At 39.3% G+C, this 21,872-nt stretch overlaps 1 protein-coding gene across 2 annotated transcripts in view; it reads right to left on the bottom strand.

Annotated features, from left to right (window-relative positions):
• The window catches only part of pxdc1.S (PX domain containing 1 S homeolog), a 36,064-nt gene extending 31,826 nt beyond the window's left edge, over positions 1-4,238 (bottom strand). Inside the window, exon 1 of one of the 2 annotated variants that reach the window (XM_041567666.1) lies at positions 3,247-4,238. In XM_041567666.1, coding sequence (XP_041423600.1) covers positions 3,247-3,502 — 256 coding nt within the window. In that variant the 5' untranslated portion in view covers positions 3,503-4,238. The remainder of the gene's footprint in view (positions 1-3,246) is intronic. The other variant, XM_018269452.2, reaches the window with a different exon arrangement.
• Between the last annotated feature and the right edge of the window lie 17,634 nt (positions 4,239-21,872).

Here is a 21,872-nt window from a genome sequence, read left to right as displayed (position 1 = left end):
TAGAATGCAGGAAGAGTGAGAACATAAGAAAGCTGATGGGGAATCATGTATTCATGTTTATCTGGTTTTCAGAGAGCAGCACAAAATGCTGACATAGACTTTGCAATTCCTGCAGAAGAGTCTGACGCTTTCCTGTTTTTTAAAGGAAGTATCAATGTCACTTTTTATACAAACGTATGCCTTGCCTAACCCCCTCCTGCTGGTACCTTTCAGTGCTGCACATTCCTGTTAGGCTGGGTGTGTTCCAAGTATAGTTACTAGAACTAATAAACCGGCAGTGTCCTCTTTTTTGCACATTACCCCACAGGTTGTGCCCTAAGCAGCATTCTTTGTCTCCCTAAAATGTAATGCATAAAGCTGCGTCTGCAATCAGCAACACTGTATTTAGAGAGGGTATGTGTCTCCTGGAAAGTCCAGTTGGCAATTAAATTCTGGTCCTAAATGATGGTGTAAAAAAGAGGTGAAGCATTTTATACACAGCATTTTCAAATGGTCACTGCTTTGTGTGTGTGCAGGAAATGTATGCAGAAAATGTTGTGGATAATGAGTTTTCACATAATGGTTTCCACCTGGATAATGGATTTGCACATGATGAATCCCATACCTGTAATCAATATCTAATATCCTTATAAATTACAAAAAGGGATACACCATTCCCTATATATGGAGTTGCGATGCTGACTGTACCCCTACTCCCCTGTAGGGAATATAGAGCTACTATATTTGACTGACTCCCAAACAGATCACCTGAACTGAAAGCAACAAATAGCTTTGGTGAGCAAACAGCAAATGTATTCTGGGAATATGTAGAAATTAGGGTTAGGTTTATAGTTTAAATGGACTCAACAATTATAAGTTTGGAATTAAAGGGGAACTACACAGATCAACAAAAGGTAGGAGAAGTTGCAGTGATTCTGTTGCCTGATGAACAGTATCTATTGTACAGCCCCTAAACAGCTTTGATGTTAGTCCCTGATCCAACCTCCCATCCTTTATCCTACCACCATCAGCATTAGGGCTCTTACTGACGAGTGGTTGAAGCTGCGCTCCCCTGCGTTCCGTTTTTCAGAGTTCAGTCACAGGGGAGCGCAGGAATAGACGCATTTAGCTTTTTTCAATGCAGGAAAATGCAGCATGTTGCGTCTCAAGCTGCGTTCGGCGCCTACACAGGCCTGTGTGAGTACAGCCCCATTGAAAAAAGCTAAATGCGTCTATTCCTGCTCTCCCATGCGGCTGAACGCTGAAAAACGGAACGCAGGGGATCGCAGCTTCAACCGCTCGACAGTGAGAGCCCTTAGGCCGGTGGTTAAAGTCCTGCACAAAATGGAATACAGGCAGTGCACTTCCTCCAAGCACATTCATAAATGTTCATTACATCAATAAGCAGTGTGGCACCAGATATATAGACCTGTTAGGCTAAGCACTCATAGGCCAGTGGAGTTGCAGATATATTGCTTCTGTTTAGCCTGACAGTAGGTAGAAATGTTGAGTTATATACATCTGCACTTATGGAGAAGAAGATTAATGCCAAATATCCAAAATAAGGCTTCTGACACTGAGTAATACCACAGTACTGAAAATTGTGGTTCTGTCTTTTCATATATTTACGAAAAAACTAAAGCAGCAATTTTATTATACTATGTGAAAAGGCAGGCATATGGTAGTTATTTCAATATGAAAGGGTCTAAACGGGACACTGGTAATAGGATATCCTATACTTGATAATTCCCTTAACTATTTCCAGACTAAGAGGGAATATGTTTATAACTGCTGCATTTGAAATAGCTGGTGTTGGTTCAGAGGGCAAAATAATGCCAGGTACTCCCACAGATTATGTTGAATGGATTTCCATATGATAGCTCCCCAGGGGTTTTAGCCGTAGGAAGAAACTGGGAAGTGTAACTAAGCATTTGAATTGTATTCTGTTTAGTGAAAGCAAATACAGAGTTTTAATATGTTAAAGGGATACTGTCATGTGAAAAAAAAATGTTTCAGTTAATAGTGCTGCTCCAGCAGAATTCTGCACTGAAATCCGTTTCTCATAAGAGCACACAGATTTGTTTATATTTAATTTTGAAATCTCACATGGGGCTAGACATATTGTCAGTTTCCCAGCTGCCCCAAGTCATGTGACTTGTGCTCTGATAAACTTTAGCCACCAAACCAGCCATTACCTTAGCACCTGAATACAAACTTGGTTTAGACCAGTGGGCCCCAATCAGTGGCTCGTGATCAACATGTTGCTCTCCAACCCCTTGGATGTTGCTCCCGGATTTGTGGAGAGGCCACCAAGGCCCGGGTCTAGGGCGGCAGGATTTTAGGGGGTGACATGCTGCCCAACCACACCCACATTGGTTTAGAAACACTGAACGCCAATCTCCATTGCTCTGGTCCCAATGATGAAAATTTTATTGAATAAAAGGGAGGGGATGGGGTGACGAATTACAGCAGACCTAGGGGTGTCCTCTATGTAAATCCGGCCCTGCCAATGGCCTCAAAACAGGTGCTTATTTTTCAATTCCTGATTTGAAGGCGAGCTTTAACTGCATAAAAACCATGTGTATTGCCAAACAGAGGCTCCTGTACGCTGCCAGTCAACATAGGGGCTACCAATAGCCAATTACAGCTCATATTTGGCACCCCCAAGAACTTTTTGCACGTTTACTTTGCTCTCCAACTTTTTTTTTAGATTTGAACACACCTCCCAACTGTCCTGTTTTCAGCGGGACAGTCCCGCTTTTGACAGCTCAACCCACAGTCCCTCGTTTGTACTGGAAAGTCCAGCTTTTCTCTGCACTGAACAGCCAGAAAAAGAAACAAAGTCTAACTCAATTGGCTTTTGGCAGAGAGCCCAGAACAGCTAACGGGTGCAAATAAGATACTTTTGTAACAATTTTGGGATAAGCAAATAAGTAATTGTAACAATTTAGATACAATTTTTGGGAAAAGTCAGACTCACAGCTTAAAGGGCAATTCACCTTCATTAGGAAAACTGTAATAACTGAAAATAAAACACAGAAATATGTTCGAACTTTCATAACCTGCCAAATTTTGTAAAATGTTTATGGTAATTAGGGGCTGTGGTCACGAAAATGGGCGTGGTCAAAACAAAAAATTCCTGCGCACAGCATTTTTTTTTATCCCTCTTTTTATTTCCACAATGTTGAGCGGTATGTTTGAATGTGGCTCACAGGTAAAAAAAAAAGGGTCGAGGATCCCTGGTTTAGACAAAGAAATGCAACAAACCTTCCAGCAAAGAAGAGCGGGACAACTCGCCGTGATCCTCAGGGAAAGAGTCCAGCAGCCTCCTGAAGAGTCGCCCCAGGTCCGAGTAGCTCCTGTGCAAGTACAATATGTCCCTGTCTGACCATTCTGTCCGGATCTCAAAGAACTCCTCCTCGTCCCCCCTGCGGTTAATGATAAGTCTCCTGATCCCGTTCACCCAACAGTCCTTCACAAACATATTCACCAGGGACGTGCCCGCAAACACCGCCGACGCCATCCTCACCCCTCCCCAGGCCGTCGCACCCACATCCCAACAGGAGACACAAGAGGCACCAGGGCTTGTTCCAAAGCTTCTGCCGCTCACTGTTCTAGCGGGTTCTCTGTTGAATCCAGACGCCCGTATCCCAAGCGTATCGCACTTTCTCCGGCCGATAGTGTTGAGGCTCAGACTGTATCCTCCCGATCAGTGGCCCTGACAGTGTATTCTGGTCAGGGAACACGCGGCCCCCGTGCAATTGAGCGCATCAGTCGCACACAATCTTCCAGTCCTTACTTTATTGCCACATTGTGTAATACATCACTTCTGAGTAAAGCTAACCCTCCCCATATGTCTTCAATGAAGCACAAAGCCGCTCCTGGGAGTTTGTCCAAAGTTATCACTTGTGAGAATGTTCCCCGGGGCGAGCTGCTGAGGGAGTTGCAGCAGAGGAGGAAGATGCAGAGCGGGTGCTGCTGTCAGTAGAAGGGCTGTGGCAGCTACGTGTCCGCTTAACTTCTTGCTTCCCGCCCCCAGACTGCCTGTGTGTGTCTCCTAGTGTTACAGAACAGACCGGACCTCCCTCTCTCCCACATAAGTGATGGCTGCACAGACCGGGGCTCCTCACAACTTTCCAGCTGTGTATCTGCAGCAAAAAGGGGGATTGGCTTCTCCATGTAAAGAATGCTGATCCCGAGTCCACAGTGAGGTCTGCCCTTGAGCAAAGCGATCTCACCACAGGCCTGTCACGTGCCAGCTTAGGGGGGCAGAGGCCCTCCAGCACCGCCCTGCTGCGCCCTCCCTGAAAACACTGCTTACTCTGTTCTACAAACAGGGGTGTCACATGGAACAATTGCTTTCCCTGGCAAATAAATACACAAAAGCCCATATGTCAATTGTTTTAGTCCGGCTAGCATCAATTCTGTTTGGTCAGGACTTATACATCTTTATTATCCACATAATGCACTTTATATTTTTATTAAGGACCTTGCCACACACTTTCAACTCACCATCTGCTTTGCGGTATCCTTATTCAGAGGACTTGGTTGGTAGCTACAACAGCTGGAGAAAAGCCTGATACAATATTTGTGTCATCCATAGAAGTTTGCTACCTACTGTATACAAAGGCAGACTTACTGCTGTGCAAAACAGTGCAGTGCTTGTTAAAATAAAAATAATACCAAGTAACATGTCTGGATTGGCAATTTGTGGATTCTGGCAAATGCCAGAGGCAGTGGCATATACTAGTTACTGGGCCCTACAGTAAATTCAATTTAGAGCCTCAAAACATTGGTAAATTGACCTATTCTACCAAGGACTGTAGGGGGCTCTTACTGGGCTCACCTTGCAACCACAGGGTCTGCCTCCTCTGTAGTTACAGAGGAAGCAGGGGGGCTGTTGTAAGATGCCATAGTCACTTTTTAGTGGGTTGGTGGGGGGGCTGTATACATGAAATGACAGGGCCTATTTTAAATCTTAGTCCAGTCCTGGCAACCTATGCTAATAAGTGGTCAGTTCATTTCTGGGGTGACAGTGATTGCTAACCAGTGACTTGCGAGCAATATGTTGCTCACCAACCATTTGGATGTTGCCCACTGGTCTTAAAGCTGGTCATTTTTTACGATTATGGCACTTCCAGTTGCCCGAAACACCAATCAACACCCACAAACTCATACAAAATTCGCTGCCACCAATCACAGGAAAGATATCTTCAGTTGTTATACACAAGGCCGGGCCAACCTGGCCAGGCGCCCTAGGCAGCCTGGCCAGGCATAACGCCCTCAGGCACGCATGCGCAAAAAACCAAATGTGCACATGCACGAAAAACCAAACGCGCGTATACGCATAAGAACCCGGAGAAGCACACACACCGCCATACATCTGCCTGACTAGGGGGTAGGAGAAGCAGAGAAGGCGTGTGCCTGGCGCCCCCCCAGCTTTGAGGGCTATGGCTCACTGGTACACACTTCCAAGCTAGGGTTCACTTAAATGCATCAAGGACAAAACTTATTATGTAAAATTTAGTATTATAAAAGGTATAGCATATGAACAAAAGATGATACAAAAAAGGCATAAAAATATACAGTCACAAACAATGGCAAAATAAAAAGGGAAAAAACCACAGAAAGCAATACTTTTAACCAAAGATATAGAATTCCTGGTCCTGGAGGCAAGGGGAAACAAACGGGATTTTTTTATTATTAACATGTATTTATATAGCGCCAACATATTGCGTAGCACTGTAAAGTAAATGTGATTATACAACTACATCACATGAATTACATATATAGAATATATGGAGTAACAAACATCACAATCAATACAGGTACAAAAAGGTGAGGAAGGCCCTATGCATAGGCATACAGTCTAAAGGGAAGGGAGTAATACACAAGGTGTGGGAGTGGGCAAGATCGAATTGAGTGGGTGAGAAAAGGAGATTTTTAGTATAACTTACCGTTAAATCTCTTTCTCTCTAGGCATGAACTTCCAATCGAAATTGGTCCTCCAAAGTAAATCCAATTCTGAATCAGAAAAGCTGACTATATATAAGAGTTTTCCAGGTATCAGGTAACACAGTGTGAGCTTTTTATAACCTCCTGAGTGTATGGACCGGACCAAGAATATAATGACCATAACTCCTTATAGGAACATAGGAAAGAAATGTTATTTTATTCAGTGGCCCTAGATTATTTTACTGATTTCATTTTTTGGAATACCTTGGCCTGTTTATTAATTAATACAGGCCTGTATAATGAGGTGTATTTTTGAATTCCTGGCTAGAAGGCAAGCTTTAGCTGCATAAAAACAGATGTACTGCCAAACAAAGCATCCTGTAGCATGTCAGTCCACCTAGGGGCTACCAAACAAAGGAGAAAGGCTAGATGAGAATTAACTTCAGGCGTCAGCAGCCCACACATTACCAGGGGTGGCAATAAGCAGATCCTGGTAAATTCACGATCTTAATTTCCTATTTTTAAATCTGAATTTCAGCGCTTCTAGTGCAGAGAGAGCATACCTGCAAAAAGCCGCCTCACCGCACCAGGCCCCCCAGAAATGCCCCTACTACAAAATAGCAAAATACTGCCATTATTAGGCACCCCAAGGATGCTTGTATTGCTCCCCAATTCGTTTAACATTTGAATGTGGCTCAAGGGTAAAAAAGACTGGGGAATGGGGATCTCTGTCTTGAACTAGCCATCCAAACATTAGCTGTGACATGTACTTATAAAAGCCATCATGTTGACTTTAAAACACAGCCAATCCAATATTCTGCAGCTTTTTGCCTGTGAGATTAAAGGTATAAAGTATATTTCTTTTGGCAGCAGTCAATTAACAATTATGTTGCACTACAAAGTCTACCCTACCTTGTTTTATACCTTATGTTGCAGGAAGGGCTCACTGCTGAATGTAGCCAATGAGCACTGTAATGCCACATCAGACACGGCGTTGCAAATAGAACTCAAGCTTTGGTGGGAACTCATCCAAAGATTAACAAAACACATAAGAGTGTTTGACAAGTTAAAGGGGTTTTTCAACTTTGAGTTCACTTTTAGTTTGATGTAGAGAGTGGTGTTCTGAGACTATTTGCAATTGGTTTTCATTTTTTATTATTTGCGGTTTTTGAGTTATTCAGCTTTTTATTAAGCAGCTCTCCAATTTGCAATTTCAGAAACCTGGTTGATTGGGTCCAAATTACCCTAGCAAACATGCATTGATTTGAATAAAGACTGGAATATAATTAAAGAGGATCTGAATAGAAAGACGAATAATAAAGAGTTGCAATAACCAGTCATTTATAGCCTTACAGGGCATTTGTTTTTTAGATGGGGTCAGTGACTCCCATTTGAAAGCTGGAAAGAGTCAGAAAAAGGCAAATAATTCAAATACAATAAAAATAAATAATGAAGACCAATTGAAAAGTTGCTTAGAATTAGCCATTCTATAACATACCACAAGTTGACTTAAGGTGAACCACCCCTTTAAAGAAATCAACCCCACCTAAATATTAAATATGTATTTTAATTTCATATCTTTAATATTAGTAAACTTGGGTCTCTTTAATGAAACATACCCTAACTACTCTTTAGAGGGGTTTGTACCATAGGACAGGGATGTGTAATCTACAGCACTGACCATATAATCTGAGTGGCATAGAAGCAGGGTTGGCTATCAAATAGTGAGTGTATGTTCACCAACTCTCTACAAAAAGGAACATGGGTATTTACATATACAGATTATCTGGGTATTTCTCCTTCAGGTCTGGAATGGGATTCGATATAGGCCTTGGCACTGCAAGTTTACAGAGGCCAAAACAACACTCCACTCCATCAGCCAACTAAATAGTGTCTGTCTATGGCAGTACTGTCCAACTTCTGTGGTACAGAAGGCTAGAATTGTTATGGCTTACTTGGTGGAGGGCCAATAATGTCCACAACCATGTCCACATTAATGGTGGTAACATACCAAAAAACAAAATGGTTGGTGCTCACTGCAGGGATATCACTCATCACTCATTTGTGAAAATTGTAAGTCATGCCATTAAATACTCTATACTGTACCATAAACAAAAAAAAAAACCTTGGGTGAATTCATGGGCTTTATACTTTCACTCTCACAGACAAAAAACTGCAGAATACTGGGATGAATGTGGGTTAAAAAAACCTTGTATTTTTATTTATCATTGACTTGGTATAGAAAGATAAAAGTGTTTCCATTGTTAGTTGAGTTTCCCTCAACACAGGATCTTGCACGGTGTAAGGAATTCTCACCCTATGTATTTCTCAGGTGCCCTTGTCCCTATTCTCCAAGGATCTGTTTTCTGTTAGAACAGTTCTGACTGTTAGGCATTCCAAAATGTAGATGTTTATGGCACATGCCTAGTGTGCCATATTGTATTCCCTCTGGTTCATGTAATATTCTAAACAGGTCATATCTATAAGCGGTCTGTTTGTCTGCTACCAAGTGTTTCTTACAGGTGCCTTGCAATCTCTACTGAAACTAGGCATACATGTGATGGATGCTTTCTGGTAAGTAGGAGAGTAAGTATTTCAAACTTGTTGAATTTGCCACATGCAGGGGTGTCTCTCTCTCTCTCTCTCTCTCTCTCTCTCTCTCTCTCTCTCTCTCTCTCTCTCTCTCTCTCTCATGGGCTCTCTCTTCAGTGATATTAATTCCCGATTACAGATCTTTGTAGAGCCTATTACCCCCCATTGGGAAAAAACGTAGCTAGCTATATCCCGGTAAGTACTGACATGGAGTTCGAAATGATTGTATCATACTTACCGTAATCTTCCTTTCGCTGAGAACTCCATGTCAGTATGTTCCCACCCTTTTACTGTAAGTTTTAGAAACCTGTTACAAAGACGCCGGTAAGTGGGTGTGGTTTGCCTTTTAAAGGTTTGGGGAGGGTCCTTCTGATGGGAGCAGGGGGGAGGGGCTATCCCAGTTAGTAATGACATGGAGTTCTCAGGGAAAGGAAGATTACGCTTAAGTATGATACAATCTTCCCTTTTCACATGTCCTTTAATACCAATGGAAATTTCTATCATGGAAAGCTGCTTACTCTTTTTATTTTGGGAAAATATTTTTTGGGTACATATCCCTTTTATGAAATTCAGGGACCACTACTGTGTTTAAAGCCCTCACTTTACATTAGATGTACATTAGTGAATTAGCAAGACAACTGTTTAGAAATAAATCTTTGTATGTATTTAGACATTGTGGTCAGACCAAAACATACATTCCGGGCACACACATAAGCACAAAGATCACACATTGAAAACCACAGTGCTACGCAATATGTTGGCGCTATATAAATACATGTTAATAATAATAATAACCATTAGATTTCTCAGATTAAAGCGCATCTTGTAATTAAAAAAGCTTTTTATTTATGTTCCACAAGAAAGTAAACTATTTATGTTTATACAGAATAGTGCAATACAGACCCCCCCACAAAAAAAAAAACCTTGGGTGAGTTCATGGGCTATATACTTTCAAAACTTTCAAAAGCTGCAGAATACTGGGATGAATGTGGGTTAAAAAACTTGGCTTTTTATTTATCATTGACTTTATATAGAAAGATAAAAATTTTATTTTTGTTTAACTCATTTTTTGTTCTTAACCATGCGGGCACAAAGGAAGGTAGTCGGAACACAGGGAGGTAGTGCATACCTCCCAACATTTTTTTGGCCACACCACCTAATTACCATGTTTATTTTACAAAATTTGGCAGGTTATGTAAGTTCGAACATATTTTTGTGTTTTTTTTTCAGTTATTACAGTTTTTTCATATTTCAAAATTGAATATAACAAAATCTGTTTGCTCTTTTGAAAAATGGATTTCAGTGCAGAATTCTGCTGGAGAGGCACTATTAACGTTGTGGAAAAAACATGTTTTTCCATGACAGTATCCCTTTAAAATATTTTAATCCAAATTATGGAAAGATCCCTTATCTGAAAAACCCCATGTCCCCACAGATGGTGCATTTTAGAGAATGAGAATACATTCATGTAATGCGTGGTATAAAATACATGCAGATGTTGCCAAATTGAAAATATCTAATGAAACACTATGGTTATTATTTAACAAGTTTTTGTTGCTAAATAGATTTTAGCTGGAAACGATTGTATATTAGGGGGCCGATTCACTAAATTCGAGTGAAGGATTCGAAGTAAAAAAACTTCGAATTTCGAAGTATTTTTTGGGCTACTTCGACCATCGAATGGGCTACTTCGACCACGACTACAAATCGAAGGATTCAAAGTAATAATCGTTCGACTATTCGACCATTCGATAGTCGAAGTACTGTCTCTTTAAAAAAAACTTCGACCCCCTAGTTCGGCAGATAAAAGCTACCGAAGGTCCCCATAGGCTTGCCTAAGTTTTTTTGATCGAAGGATATTCCTTCGATCGTTGGATTTAAATCCTTCGAATCGTTTGATTCGAAGGATTTAATCGTTCGGTCGAAGGAATAATCCTTCGATCGTACGATCGCAGAATTTGCGTTAAATCCTTCGACTTCGATATTCGAAGTCGAAGGATTTCAATTCCTAGTCAAATATCGAGGGTTAATTAACCCTCGATAGTCGACCCATAGTGAATCAGCCCCTAAGATTTAGAAATAAATGTTCCCAACATGTTAATTTAAAAAAACATATCTAAGAATGCATTTTTGTGATCTTGGCATCTAGTGTGAGTTATATTAATTAAATCTATTTTATCCTGCAAGAAAAAGCTATCCTATGGGATCAATAAATAAATGAGTCTCAGTGGTACATGGATTCATAACAACATTTCACAGTGTTTGATGAATCACTGCTTCTCTCTTTTGTACACTGAATAGTGTCAGACACTCAAAGGTGTCACTAAAGTGCATGATGTAATAATTGAAGTTAATTCCCCTGGATATAGGTAGATAGATAGATAGATAGATAGATAGATAGATAGATACGAATGCCTGTTACATGCTCTAAAGATGATAGATAGATAGATAGATAGATAGATAGATAGATAGATAGATAGATAGATAGATAGATAGATACGAATGCCTGTTACATGCTCTAAAGATCTTTAGCCCATAGACCAGAAAAAATGAACTGTGTGTACTATTTGTTTTCATTAGTATTGACACTTTTTTTTTTTACGTGCATTTTGTATCTATGACTATTTGTACCCATGTAATGTAAATGTTTTATATCTTCATGCCTTACAGTTTTGATTTATAGTTGTGTAAATTTCTACCCCTTCATAACTCACATGACCCGTCATACAGTGTTATGATCACATTAACAGGCTCCTATTAAATAGGAAGTAGTACAGGAAACTTTCCTTCCTGCACCCAAATTCCTTGTTTTCTCTTTTGCAAGGAACCATTGTCTTAGTGCTTAAAGGTTATACAGATATTTCCCATTTACAGTGAAGAGGGTTCTGGTTTTTCCATGGTTATGTGAAAGAAAGTGTAGCTCCTGTAACGCTAAAGCATGACTGGTATGCATCACACATTTTTTTAAAGAAAAACACTGCTCTGCAGTGTTGATATCGTTAGGCTTTCCAAGGATACTCTACGTCATTCACTGTTTATTCTAGAAGTCATCCCAAAGGAATGCCATCATAACAGTGTTCCTACTGAATCCAGTTCAGGAATGAGTTTGAGTCCAGGGAATAATTGGGAGTTTTTTTCACTAGGTATGGTCTCCTCTCTAAACTGTGGACTCGCACACAAATTGTCAGGCCAGGGCAAACAAAAAATTGCTGTACATACAAAGAATTTTGTATTTATTCTGACCTGAGCACACAAACTTAAAGAGTGTACCCAAAATCATTTTTTTTGCCAAGGAGGAATTGTCTGAAATACCAGGGACCTGGGGTTTCTGGATAAGGCATGTTTCTATAATTTGGTCTATACCTTATGTACACTAAAAAAATATATTAAACATGAAACAAATAATAGGATTGTTTTACCACCAACATGAATTTATGCAGCTAAATAAGGATCAAGTACAAGGTACACATACCTCCCGACTGTCCCGTTTTGAGCAGGACAGTCACGCTTTTGACAGCTCAAGCCGATGTCACGGATTTGTACTGATAAGTCCTGGGTTTCTCTTTGATCTGCTGCACTGAACAGCCAGAAACAGATACAAAGTTTCTAGCTTAATTGCGTCTTGGTAGACAGCCCAGAATAGGCTGTTTGTTGACAGTGTCTTGAGATCTCCTGCTAAAGATCTACTGGTAAATCCTGATCTACCTTTTGGGCACCCCTACTGTACAGTAATGCTTTCTGCATTTCACAGATCTTTATAATGGTGAATACTTCTAGATCAGTTTGTTTATTTTTTATGTAAAGGGTCAAATAATTTTATTTTTAGAATGTGACATGAATGTGCATGAATGCATTAGTATTGTATGCTGGTGGGCTAAAGGGACTTTTAGGCTCCTACGTATTGTCTAGCCACAAACAGAAAATGAAGAATTTCAACATAGTTTTGTTTTTAAATAGGGTGTAGCTGAAGTGGGTGGGAAACAAAGTCATTTTCACAATTGTGAAGCATTTTAACTGAGGGAATCATTTATAAAGTAACATTAAATTCCCCTTATGGTCTACACTGGAAACAGGCAAATGGTAAATGCCACCAAATCATATTCCTATCTCTTTAGAGTAAGTTATTTTTGTTGGAAGCTAATAACTCCCCTCTCTTCAGTATTACTGTTACCTCATCTGGAAAGGTCTATACAGTTTATGTAGCATATCCTACTAACTGTAAGGAAGACTAATAGTGTTGGATTATTATCAGCTTTAAAGAAAGAGAATAGTTTCATCGCAGGGATTTTTATAATCTAAAATATTTTCAAGGACATTCCAATTCCACACATTTCAGTTACATGGTCTGCTCTTAGAGACAAGTTCAATATTAAATATACAGAAATTAAAATAGTAATACACTCAATTAAATCCTTAAAGGGATACTGTCATGGGAAAAAAAATTTTTTTCAAAATGAATCAGTTAATAGTGCTGCTCCAGCAGAATTCTGCACTGAAATCTATTTCTCAAAAGAGCAAACAGATTTTTTTATATTCAATTTTGAAATCTGACATGGGGCTAGACATTTTGTCAATTTCCCAGCTGCCCCAAGTCATGTGACTTGTGCTCTGATAAACTTCAATCACTCTTTACTGCTGCACTGCAAGTTGGAGTGATATCACCCCCCCCCAGCAGCCAAACAAAAGAACAATGGGAAGGTAACCAGATAGCAGCTCCCTAAAACAAGATAACAGCTGCCTGGTAGATCTAAGAACAACACTCAATAGTAAAAACCCATGTCCCACTGAGACACATTCAGTTACATTGAGAAGGAAAAACAGCAGCCTGCCAGAAAGCATTTCTCTCCTGAAGTGCAGGCACAAGTCACATGACTTGGGGCAGCTGGGTAATTGACAAAATGTCTAGCCCCATGTCAGATTTCAAAATTGAATATAAAAAAATCTGTTTGCTCTTTTGAGAAATTGATTTCAGTGCAGAATTCTGCTGGAGCAGCACTATTAACTGATTCATTTTGAAAAATTTTTTTTTTTCCCATGACAGTATCCCTTTAAAGAAGGATCTGGTGCTGCACAGTACCCCTCAAACTTTTAGGAAACTAGTTATAATAGAAACCATCCGGGGCACATATGGATTTAGAAAAAAAACCTGTACATGACAAAATTACATATTGTGGCTCTCTGATAACTGAGAGCCTTGACTTTTGGGGAAGCGACTGCAGTAGTTTAATACAAGTGATAGCTAGGGCCTCCCATGGATTTCATGGGTAAGCAGTTTTTCATTGCCTTTACCAAAGGGAACACAATTGTGAAATACCATACACAATCAGAAACTGAAGCACAAACAAGTTCAATGGAGCATCTTCATCTGAGGTGCAAACTATAAAGCACATACACAATCATGGATTATAGAAAGAACATACCTTCTTAGACAGAGTTCAGCATGCAAATACTGTTCAATCACTTGGTGAAGTGAAAATGTATTTCTTTTTCTAAATATGTTAGATTGATGCTAGTTTGTAACATTTTAACATAACACCAGGTATACAGTGCCATTATTTGTAGCAGGTGTATAACTGAACTATAGAAGCATTTTATAGGATCTATTAACATAAGGCTGCTATTTGGGTTGGTCTGGACAACACTGAGTCATTTTATGCGCCATGCCCAGTGATGAAATCTGGAACACATAAGCACAGCCACGCAGTCTGTAAAGGCAGTAAAAATCATTCTCTGTTCTGACTAGCATTACACCACATGTATTATAAATGTTTAGACATTTAGTTGATTCCAATGTTCTAATTACAGTTATTTAAACTATGAGCCATTTAAGCCGTAAGCATAACTATAGTCCAAGCAGTGTTATTTTTAAAATTCCTTTCCAGTTGGAAATGATGGTTACATGCTTAGTTATGTGCTCAGTGTATCTTCTTACTTTGTAAGCTTAACAGCCAAGAAAATATATTCAGGAGGAATTCGTATTTCTTGGCAATTTTTATTGTCTGTTGGATATACAATGTGACTTTGTACTTTGGTACTTTGGAAGTGAACATGAATACCACTCAAATAGAAAAACGCTTTATAAATACAAGCACATCTTTTTGTTATACTGTTATGACAAAATGTTACCTTTCTCTTGCACTTACTATCCTGTTGTAACTACTCTCAACGTGTAAAGGCAGCAGGGCAGCTCATGCCGATGGGTGCAGCTATTTGACTTTTGCATATGTTGCTGAATTCCTTCCTTTTTTATTGAATAGTAATTCTAATGCTTACTCTTGCCACCTTTATGAAAACTCCACTCCTTTTGTTGCCATAATTTACCATCAGTAATTGTCAAAAACTATTTGCTATTATAAAGAATGGAAATCACATTTGCACACGGGAACAATATAACCCAAAACAAAGCTGTTACAAAAAGCAGTCATGATCATTTATCATGATGCTCAACAGCAAATTTGACTATTTTGATTTACAGTTTGATTATTCTTTAGTAAATAATGATAATAGAAGGTGCCATATCCCAATGACCTCTACAAGGGACAGAATGAACAGGAACAGATAAATAAATCAAGTGCTTTTGCATCAAGTATGGGAAATAACTTGATTTATCTAAAGGGGCAATATATTTAATGACTGAATTCAAGGAAAAAAACAAGAGGGAAAGGATTTCAAGGGTTACCCATAAGGCACTCATAGCATATGCAGTATAAACTGGTAAAGCACTGACATGAAACAGAAAACTTCCTCAGAATATAATCTGGGTATCTAATTTCTAAGTACTGTACCTGGTGCAACTTGATATTCTTTCAATAGTTAATTAGACTCTAAAAGTGAGAGTAGAAGTGGTATGGAGTATGTAACAGAGAAAGGAAGAAAAATATAAATAAAACAAATAGTAAAGAAACAACAGAACCATAATACAGGTATGGGATCTCTTATCTGGAAACACGTTATCCAAAAAGCTCCCAATTTACGGAAAGGCCATCTCCCATAAACTCCAAATTATCCAAATTTTTTAAAATGATTTCCTTATTATTTTTAATAATAAAACAGTACATTGTTCTTAATTCAGACTAAGATATAATCCTTAATGGAAGCCTATTGGGTTTATTTAATGTTTACATAATTTTCTAGTAGACTTAAGGTATGAAGATCCAAATTACAGAAAGATCTATTATCCGGAAAACCCCATGTTCCAAGCATTTTAGATAACATTTCCGATACCTGTACTCCTTTCCACTCTAAAAATCATTAAACATCTTCCACAGTTTAAATGAACAACTGCACCGTTTTTTTCCCAATTTGTATAGAAAATCAGCCAGATACAACGGATTACACTCACAGCTAGTGATGGGCGAATTTATTCGCCAGGCGCGAATTCACAATGAAAAATCGCCGGCATAAAAAAAATGGACGCCGGCACATTTTCCCTGGCGAATGTGTGCCGGCGTCTAAAAAACGGGCGATGGTGACCAAAAAACGGACGCCTGAGTCAAAAACGGACGCCCGCGTCAAAAACGAGACTCCGGCCCTGTTTTGTGAATTTTTTGCCGTTTTATGGACAAAGCCAATAAGTTGCATTTTAGATGTGACGAGAAGACAACTTGCAGGCATTCACACATCTACTATCAGTGGCAGAGTGAGAAACTGGATCTGACTTCAATACAAGTCATTGGATACAATCTGTTGGTGGTGCCAGGTGCCGTTATTGGATCTGGTTTTCTATTCTAGCAGCTGCTACAAAGGCAATTGTATAAAAAATAAAAGGTGTGCGTAAGGGATAAAATTGATTTTGTTGTGACACACAGTAGCGGTAAATTAGAGAAGCATTGCTTGAAATGAAAGAACCAATGATAATTAAGTGGAAAACAAAACAATTTCTAAGCCCAAGGGTAATGCCAGACTTGGTAAATTGATTATCCTTCCTATAAAAGGAACTAAGTGTATATAATCTTTATTAGTAAATCGCAAGAACATGGGAAACATGTTCATCTCTTTTCATCCAGATGTTAACACAAGAATTTATAGCCATACATAGAAACAAGACTATGTTCTACTACACAGTAAATGTTTTATAATTCTAGCCCTTTGTGACATGTGATGCCCTTACCTTATGAACCATTTTAATTATCTTACTACATTATGTATTAGGAACATTCTAAAGTATGTGCTGCTTTTAAATGAAAGCACAAATGCATAGAAGCTCCTTTAGACTGCATTCATGGGGGTCATCACATATAAGGAAAGATAAGAACAAATCGCACATGGGTTTGCTATATTACTTAATTACTTAATGGCAGGGAATTCTTTGCCTGGTATGCATTTCAGGTAACTGCCCCCTGCTTCGTTTTATATTGTTTCCTCTGTCAGTATGAATTACACCTACTGATGGATCAATGCTGTGAGTAGAAATAAATAGCAACACCTTTGCTCTTGAATGGGAAATAAAAAGATGCCAGATGCCACCAGTACATTTCACCTTTTGTGCACACTAGAGATGTCGCGAACTGTTCGCCGGCGAACTTGTTCGCGCGAACATCGGGTGTTCGCGCTCGCCGGAAGTTCGCGAACGTCGCGCGACGTTCGCCATTTTGGGTTCGCCATTGTTGGCGCTTTTTTTGCCCTCTCACCCCAGACCAGCAGGTACATGGCAGCCAATCAGGAAGCTCTCCCCTGGACCACTCCCCTTCCCTATAAAAACCGAAGCCCTGCAGCGTTTTTTCACTCTGCCTGTGTGTGCTGAAGAGATAGTGTAGGGAGAGAGCTGCTGCCTGTTAGTGATTTCAGGGACAGTTGAAAGTTTGCTGGCTAGTAATCGTTTTGATACTGCTCTGTTATTGGAGGGACAGAAGTCTGCAGGGGTTTGAGGGACATTTAAGCTTAGGTAGCTTTGCTGGCTAGTAATCTACCTTCTACTGCAGTGCTCTGTATGTAGCTGCAGTGGGCAGCTGTCCTGCTTCTGATCTCATCTGCTGACTGCTGCAATAACAGTAGTCCTTGTAAGGACTGCTTTTATTTATTTTTTTGTTGTTTTACTACTACTACTACTACTACTATAAGAGCCCAGTGCTATTAGTCTAGCAGTGTTGGGGAGTGGGACTGGTGTGCTAATCTGCTGCTCCTAGTAGTTCAGCAGCACCAACTTTAATTTTTTTTTTTTAATATTCATTTTTTTTTTATTTTACTTTTTTTATTTTACTACCGCTGTAGTAGTGTATAAGTTGACCTTTTAGGCATTATTTGCCCTGTAGGCATTATTTGCACACTGTTTTCTTCAACCCGCCATCTAGCTGTGTGACCTTGTTCACATTCTGTCTAAATATCCATAATATTACCGTCTCCAGAAAAAACACCGGAGTGACTTTTTTCAAGCAGCCATAATATATTTTACGTAATCCGTATCCACCGCTGTAGTAGTGTATACGTTGACCTTGTAGGCATTATTTGCACACTGTTTTCTTCAACTCGCCATCTAGCTGTGTGACCTTGTTCACATTCTGTCTAAATATCCATAATATTACCGTCTCCAGAAAAAACACCGGAGTGACTTTTTTCAAGCAGCCATAATATATTTTACGTAATCCGTATCCACCGCTGTAGTAGTGTATACGTTGACCTTGTAGGCATTATTTGCACACTGTTTTCTTCAACCCGCCATCTAGCTGTGTGACCTTGTTCACATTCTGTCTAAATATCCATAATATTACCGTCTCCAGAAAAAACACCGGAGTGACTTTTTTCAAGCAGCTATAATATATTTTACGTAATCCGTATCCACCGCTGTAGTAGTGTATACGTTGACCTTGTAGGCATTATTTGCACACTGTTTTCTTCAACCCGCCATCTAGCTGTGTGACCTTGTTCACATTCTGTCTAAATATCCATAATATTACCGTCTCCAGAAAAAACACCGGAGTGACTTTTTTCAAGCAGCCATAATATATTTTACGTAATCCGTATCCACCGCTGTAGTAGTGTATACGTTGACCTTGTAGGCATTATTTGCACACTGTTTCTTCAACCCGCCATCTAGCTGTGTGACCTTGTTCACATTCTGTCTAAATATCCATAATATTACCGTCTCCAGAAAAAACACCGGAGTGACTTTTTTCAAGCAGCCATAATATATTTTACGTAATCCGTATCCACCGCTGTAGTAGTGTATACGTTGACCTTGTAGGCATTGTTTGCCCAGTTTTCTTGGCCGCAGCCACTGAAGCACAGAGGCCAGAAAAAATATGCCATATAAATGCTGAAAATAGTAATTTTTTGCCATACGTTGACTCAACGTATATGGCAAAAAATGACTATTTTCAGCATTTATATGGCATATTTTTTCTGGCAACTGTGCTTCAGTGGCTGCGACCAAAAAAATGCATATTTTCTGCATTTATATGGCATAATTTTTCTGGCCTCTGTGCTTCAGTGGCTGCAACCAAAAAAATTTATATTTTCAGCATTTATATGGCATAATTTTTCTGGCAACTGTGCTTCAGTGGCTGCGACCAAAAAAATGCATATTTTCTGCATTTATATGGCATAATTTTTCTGGCCTCTGTGCTTCAGTGGCTGCAACCAAAAAAATTTATATTTTCAGCATTTATATGGCATAATTTTTCTGGCAACTGTGCTTCAGTGGCTGCGTCCAAAAAAACTGGGCAAACAATGTCTACAAGGTCAACGTATGGCGAAAAATTACTATTTTCAGCATTTATATGGCATATTTTTTCTGGCAACTGTGCTTCAGTGGCTGCGTCCAAAAAAACTGGGCAAACAATGCCTACAAGGTCAACGTATGGCAGTTGTTTAAAGAGAACAGTAGATTACTAGCCAGCAAAGCTACCTAAGCTAAAATGTCCCTCAAATCCCTGCAGACTTCTGTCCCTCCAATACAGAGCAGTATCAAGCAGATTACTAGCCAGCAAGCTTACTATCATCTGTCCCTGAAATCACTAACAGCTCTCCCCCTACACTATCTCTTCCAAGCACACACAGGCAGATTTTTCAGATACATTTTTGCCCTTGATCCCCCTCTGGCATGCCACTGTCCAGGTCGTTGCACCCTTTAAACAACTTTAAAATCATTTTTCTGGCCAGAAATGTCTTTTCTAGATGTTAAAGTTCGCCTTCCCATTGAAGTCTATGGGGTTCGCGAACCGTTCGCGAACCGCTCGCATTTTTGCGCAAGTTCGCGAATATGTTCGCGAACTTTTTTTCCGACGTTCGCTACATCCCTAGTGCACACTTCTTCTATGCTCTTGTCCTCCTGGCTGATGTTATGGCCATGCACATATTGGCTCATCTGTGCCTCCCAACTGTCAGCTCTGGTATGTGCTCATCAAATGAGTTCTATGGCCTCCAACCTGACAAAGTAGTTCATTTATATTTTGGTATAGTGTGATTGCTTATGCCCTTAACATATTGACAATTACTCTTGGCGAAAAAGCTTGGTTAGAACTGTCTCTTCCCTGGACAGGGATTGAACACCATATTATTTCATATTATCTGGAACACACATACATACATATATGTTGCATGTATAACATAATGTTTTTAGTTTTAATGACCTTACTACTTACTATCAGTTTATGCCTCATAGTTTCATGTCTTTGCTTGTATTATATACAGATACCTGAAAATATGTATAGAATTTTAATACAGTATGTTTATTGGTAAGTGCATTGGTTATATTGTTAATAGGATGGAGCAATTATTAAGGAACACGCCATGAAAATACCATTCTGTGGTGCATTTTATTGTAGTTAAACCTGTCTTTTAATTCTGTACATAAATGCACCTATAAATCATATTTATAAAGTCAGTTTGTTTTATAAAATATAGAAGGATAGCAAAGTTTATACTACTACAAGCTAACTGCTGTTGTTACTCTGGAGAACTAGATGGAAGAAGCTTCCCAAATTTGCAATGCTCTGGGATTACAATATGCCAATAGCATTTACAGCAAGGACTACTTACAACAAATTCTCATTTTTTCTTTTTTGATGCTCACCCACTTCTTACTGCAAACGTTAACAGTATTATTAGCTATAAATCTGTAGTATTTTAATGTGTATGAATCAGTTTAGTTCATTATAACATAATCTAACACTTCAACATCTCAGCTCACTATCAAACGGTGCAAATAAGTATAATGTGGCCACTGTCAGTTTGCATGACTGTAGCCAAGTCTTTGCAGAGAAATCCGAACTTAATCCCAGGTCTCATTTCTTTTCTTTGGAAAAGAAAAAGCAGCCCATTACATCAGAATGCTTTCATGGTATGCCTGCCAGATAAAAAGAAATAACAGTGTTCTCTTTTCTGCAATACTGTCTCTCTTGCTAGTTAAGTGAGGGGTTTTACAGTGCAAAATGTTAAGTTTTAAACTGCCCACGTAAATACATCACTGCACTCTGTTATTAGCTAGCTCTCAGGCGGCCACGTAGCGTATATAGAGCTCCTTGTTACTGAACCATGTATACAGCATGCTGTTGTTTGGGGATCATATACTTGTTATTGCCAGCTGTTCACTTATTAACTGTTTTTATCCTTATGTGAAGCCAAGTTAGAGCTTCAGTAGGGACAAGCAAACTTTTTTGGCTGGTTCAGTGTGGCTGCAACATTCGTGGTCTTGCCAAATGCTGTTTTTTGCATTTCCACACTGAAATTTCACCATGTGGTCTGTTTCACCAGAAACACTCAGCATCATAGAATATTCTCCAGCCCAGCCATGTTTGGAAGAAATTAGCAACATGGAAGCCTTTTTTCCTATAATGAACAGTTGTTGCATAGTGGAAAGGAGCTCCACTAACAATGTAGGACAATGTATATGATATTGCAGAGCTAAACTGCAGCTTAACTGCAATTCCATTTAGCCTTTCCATTGACTCTATAGTATTTCAGTGTCATTTTGCAGTGTTGCAAACATTTATGCATTTTCGACGATTAAAAAAGTTTAATCATCACTATGTTTCAGTGCCACTCACTATTTTTTTTTTTTTAAAGATGTTTATTTCTGGTTTTTAAAACACACAACAAAAACAGACACATACAAGGTTGTGCACCGAGACATTAGTACATATACAAGTCAGTATCACAGCATATGCAGATCAAACATAATGAATCCTCTCCTCTATTGTGGTGAGTCTGGGAGTGAGATTCCGGGATTGGCATCGACCCAGGAGGTCCAAATTCTATCAAACTTTGTGGGTGAACCTCTAGCAATGTAGGTCAATTTAATAAGCGGTAGCGTTTTATTTATCAAATCCCGCCATTGTTTGATAGTGGGAGGATGTGGACTCATCCACCTCATCACCACCAGCTTTTTGGCATAAAAGAGTGTAGCCCGT

This window comes from Xenopus laevis, chromosome 6S (assembly GCF_017654675.1).
Source record: "Xenopus laevis strain J_2021 chromosome 6S, Xenopus_laevis_v10.1, whole genome shotgun sequence".
NCBI classification, from domain to species: Eukaryota; Metazoa; Chordata; class Amphibia; order Anura; family Pipidae; genus Xenopus; species Xenopus laevis.
Note: the sequence above shows the minus strand (reverse complement) of the source record. Positions and strands in the feature narration are given on the sequence as shown.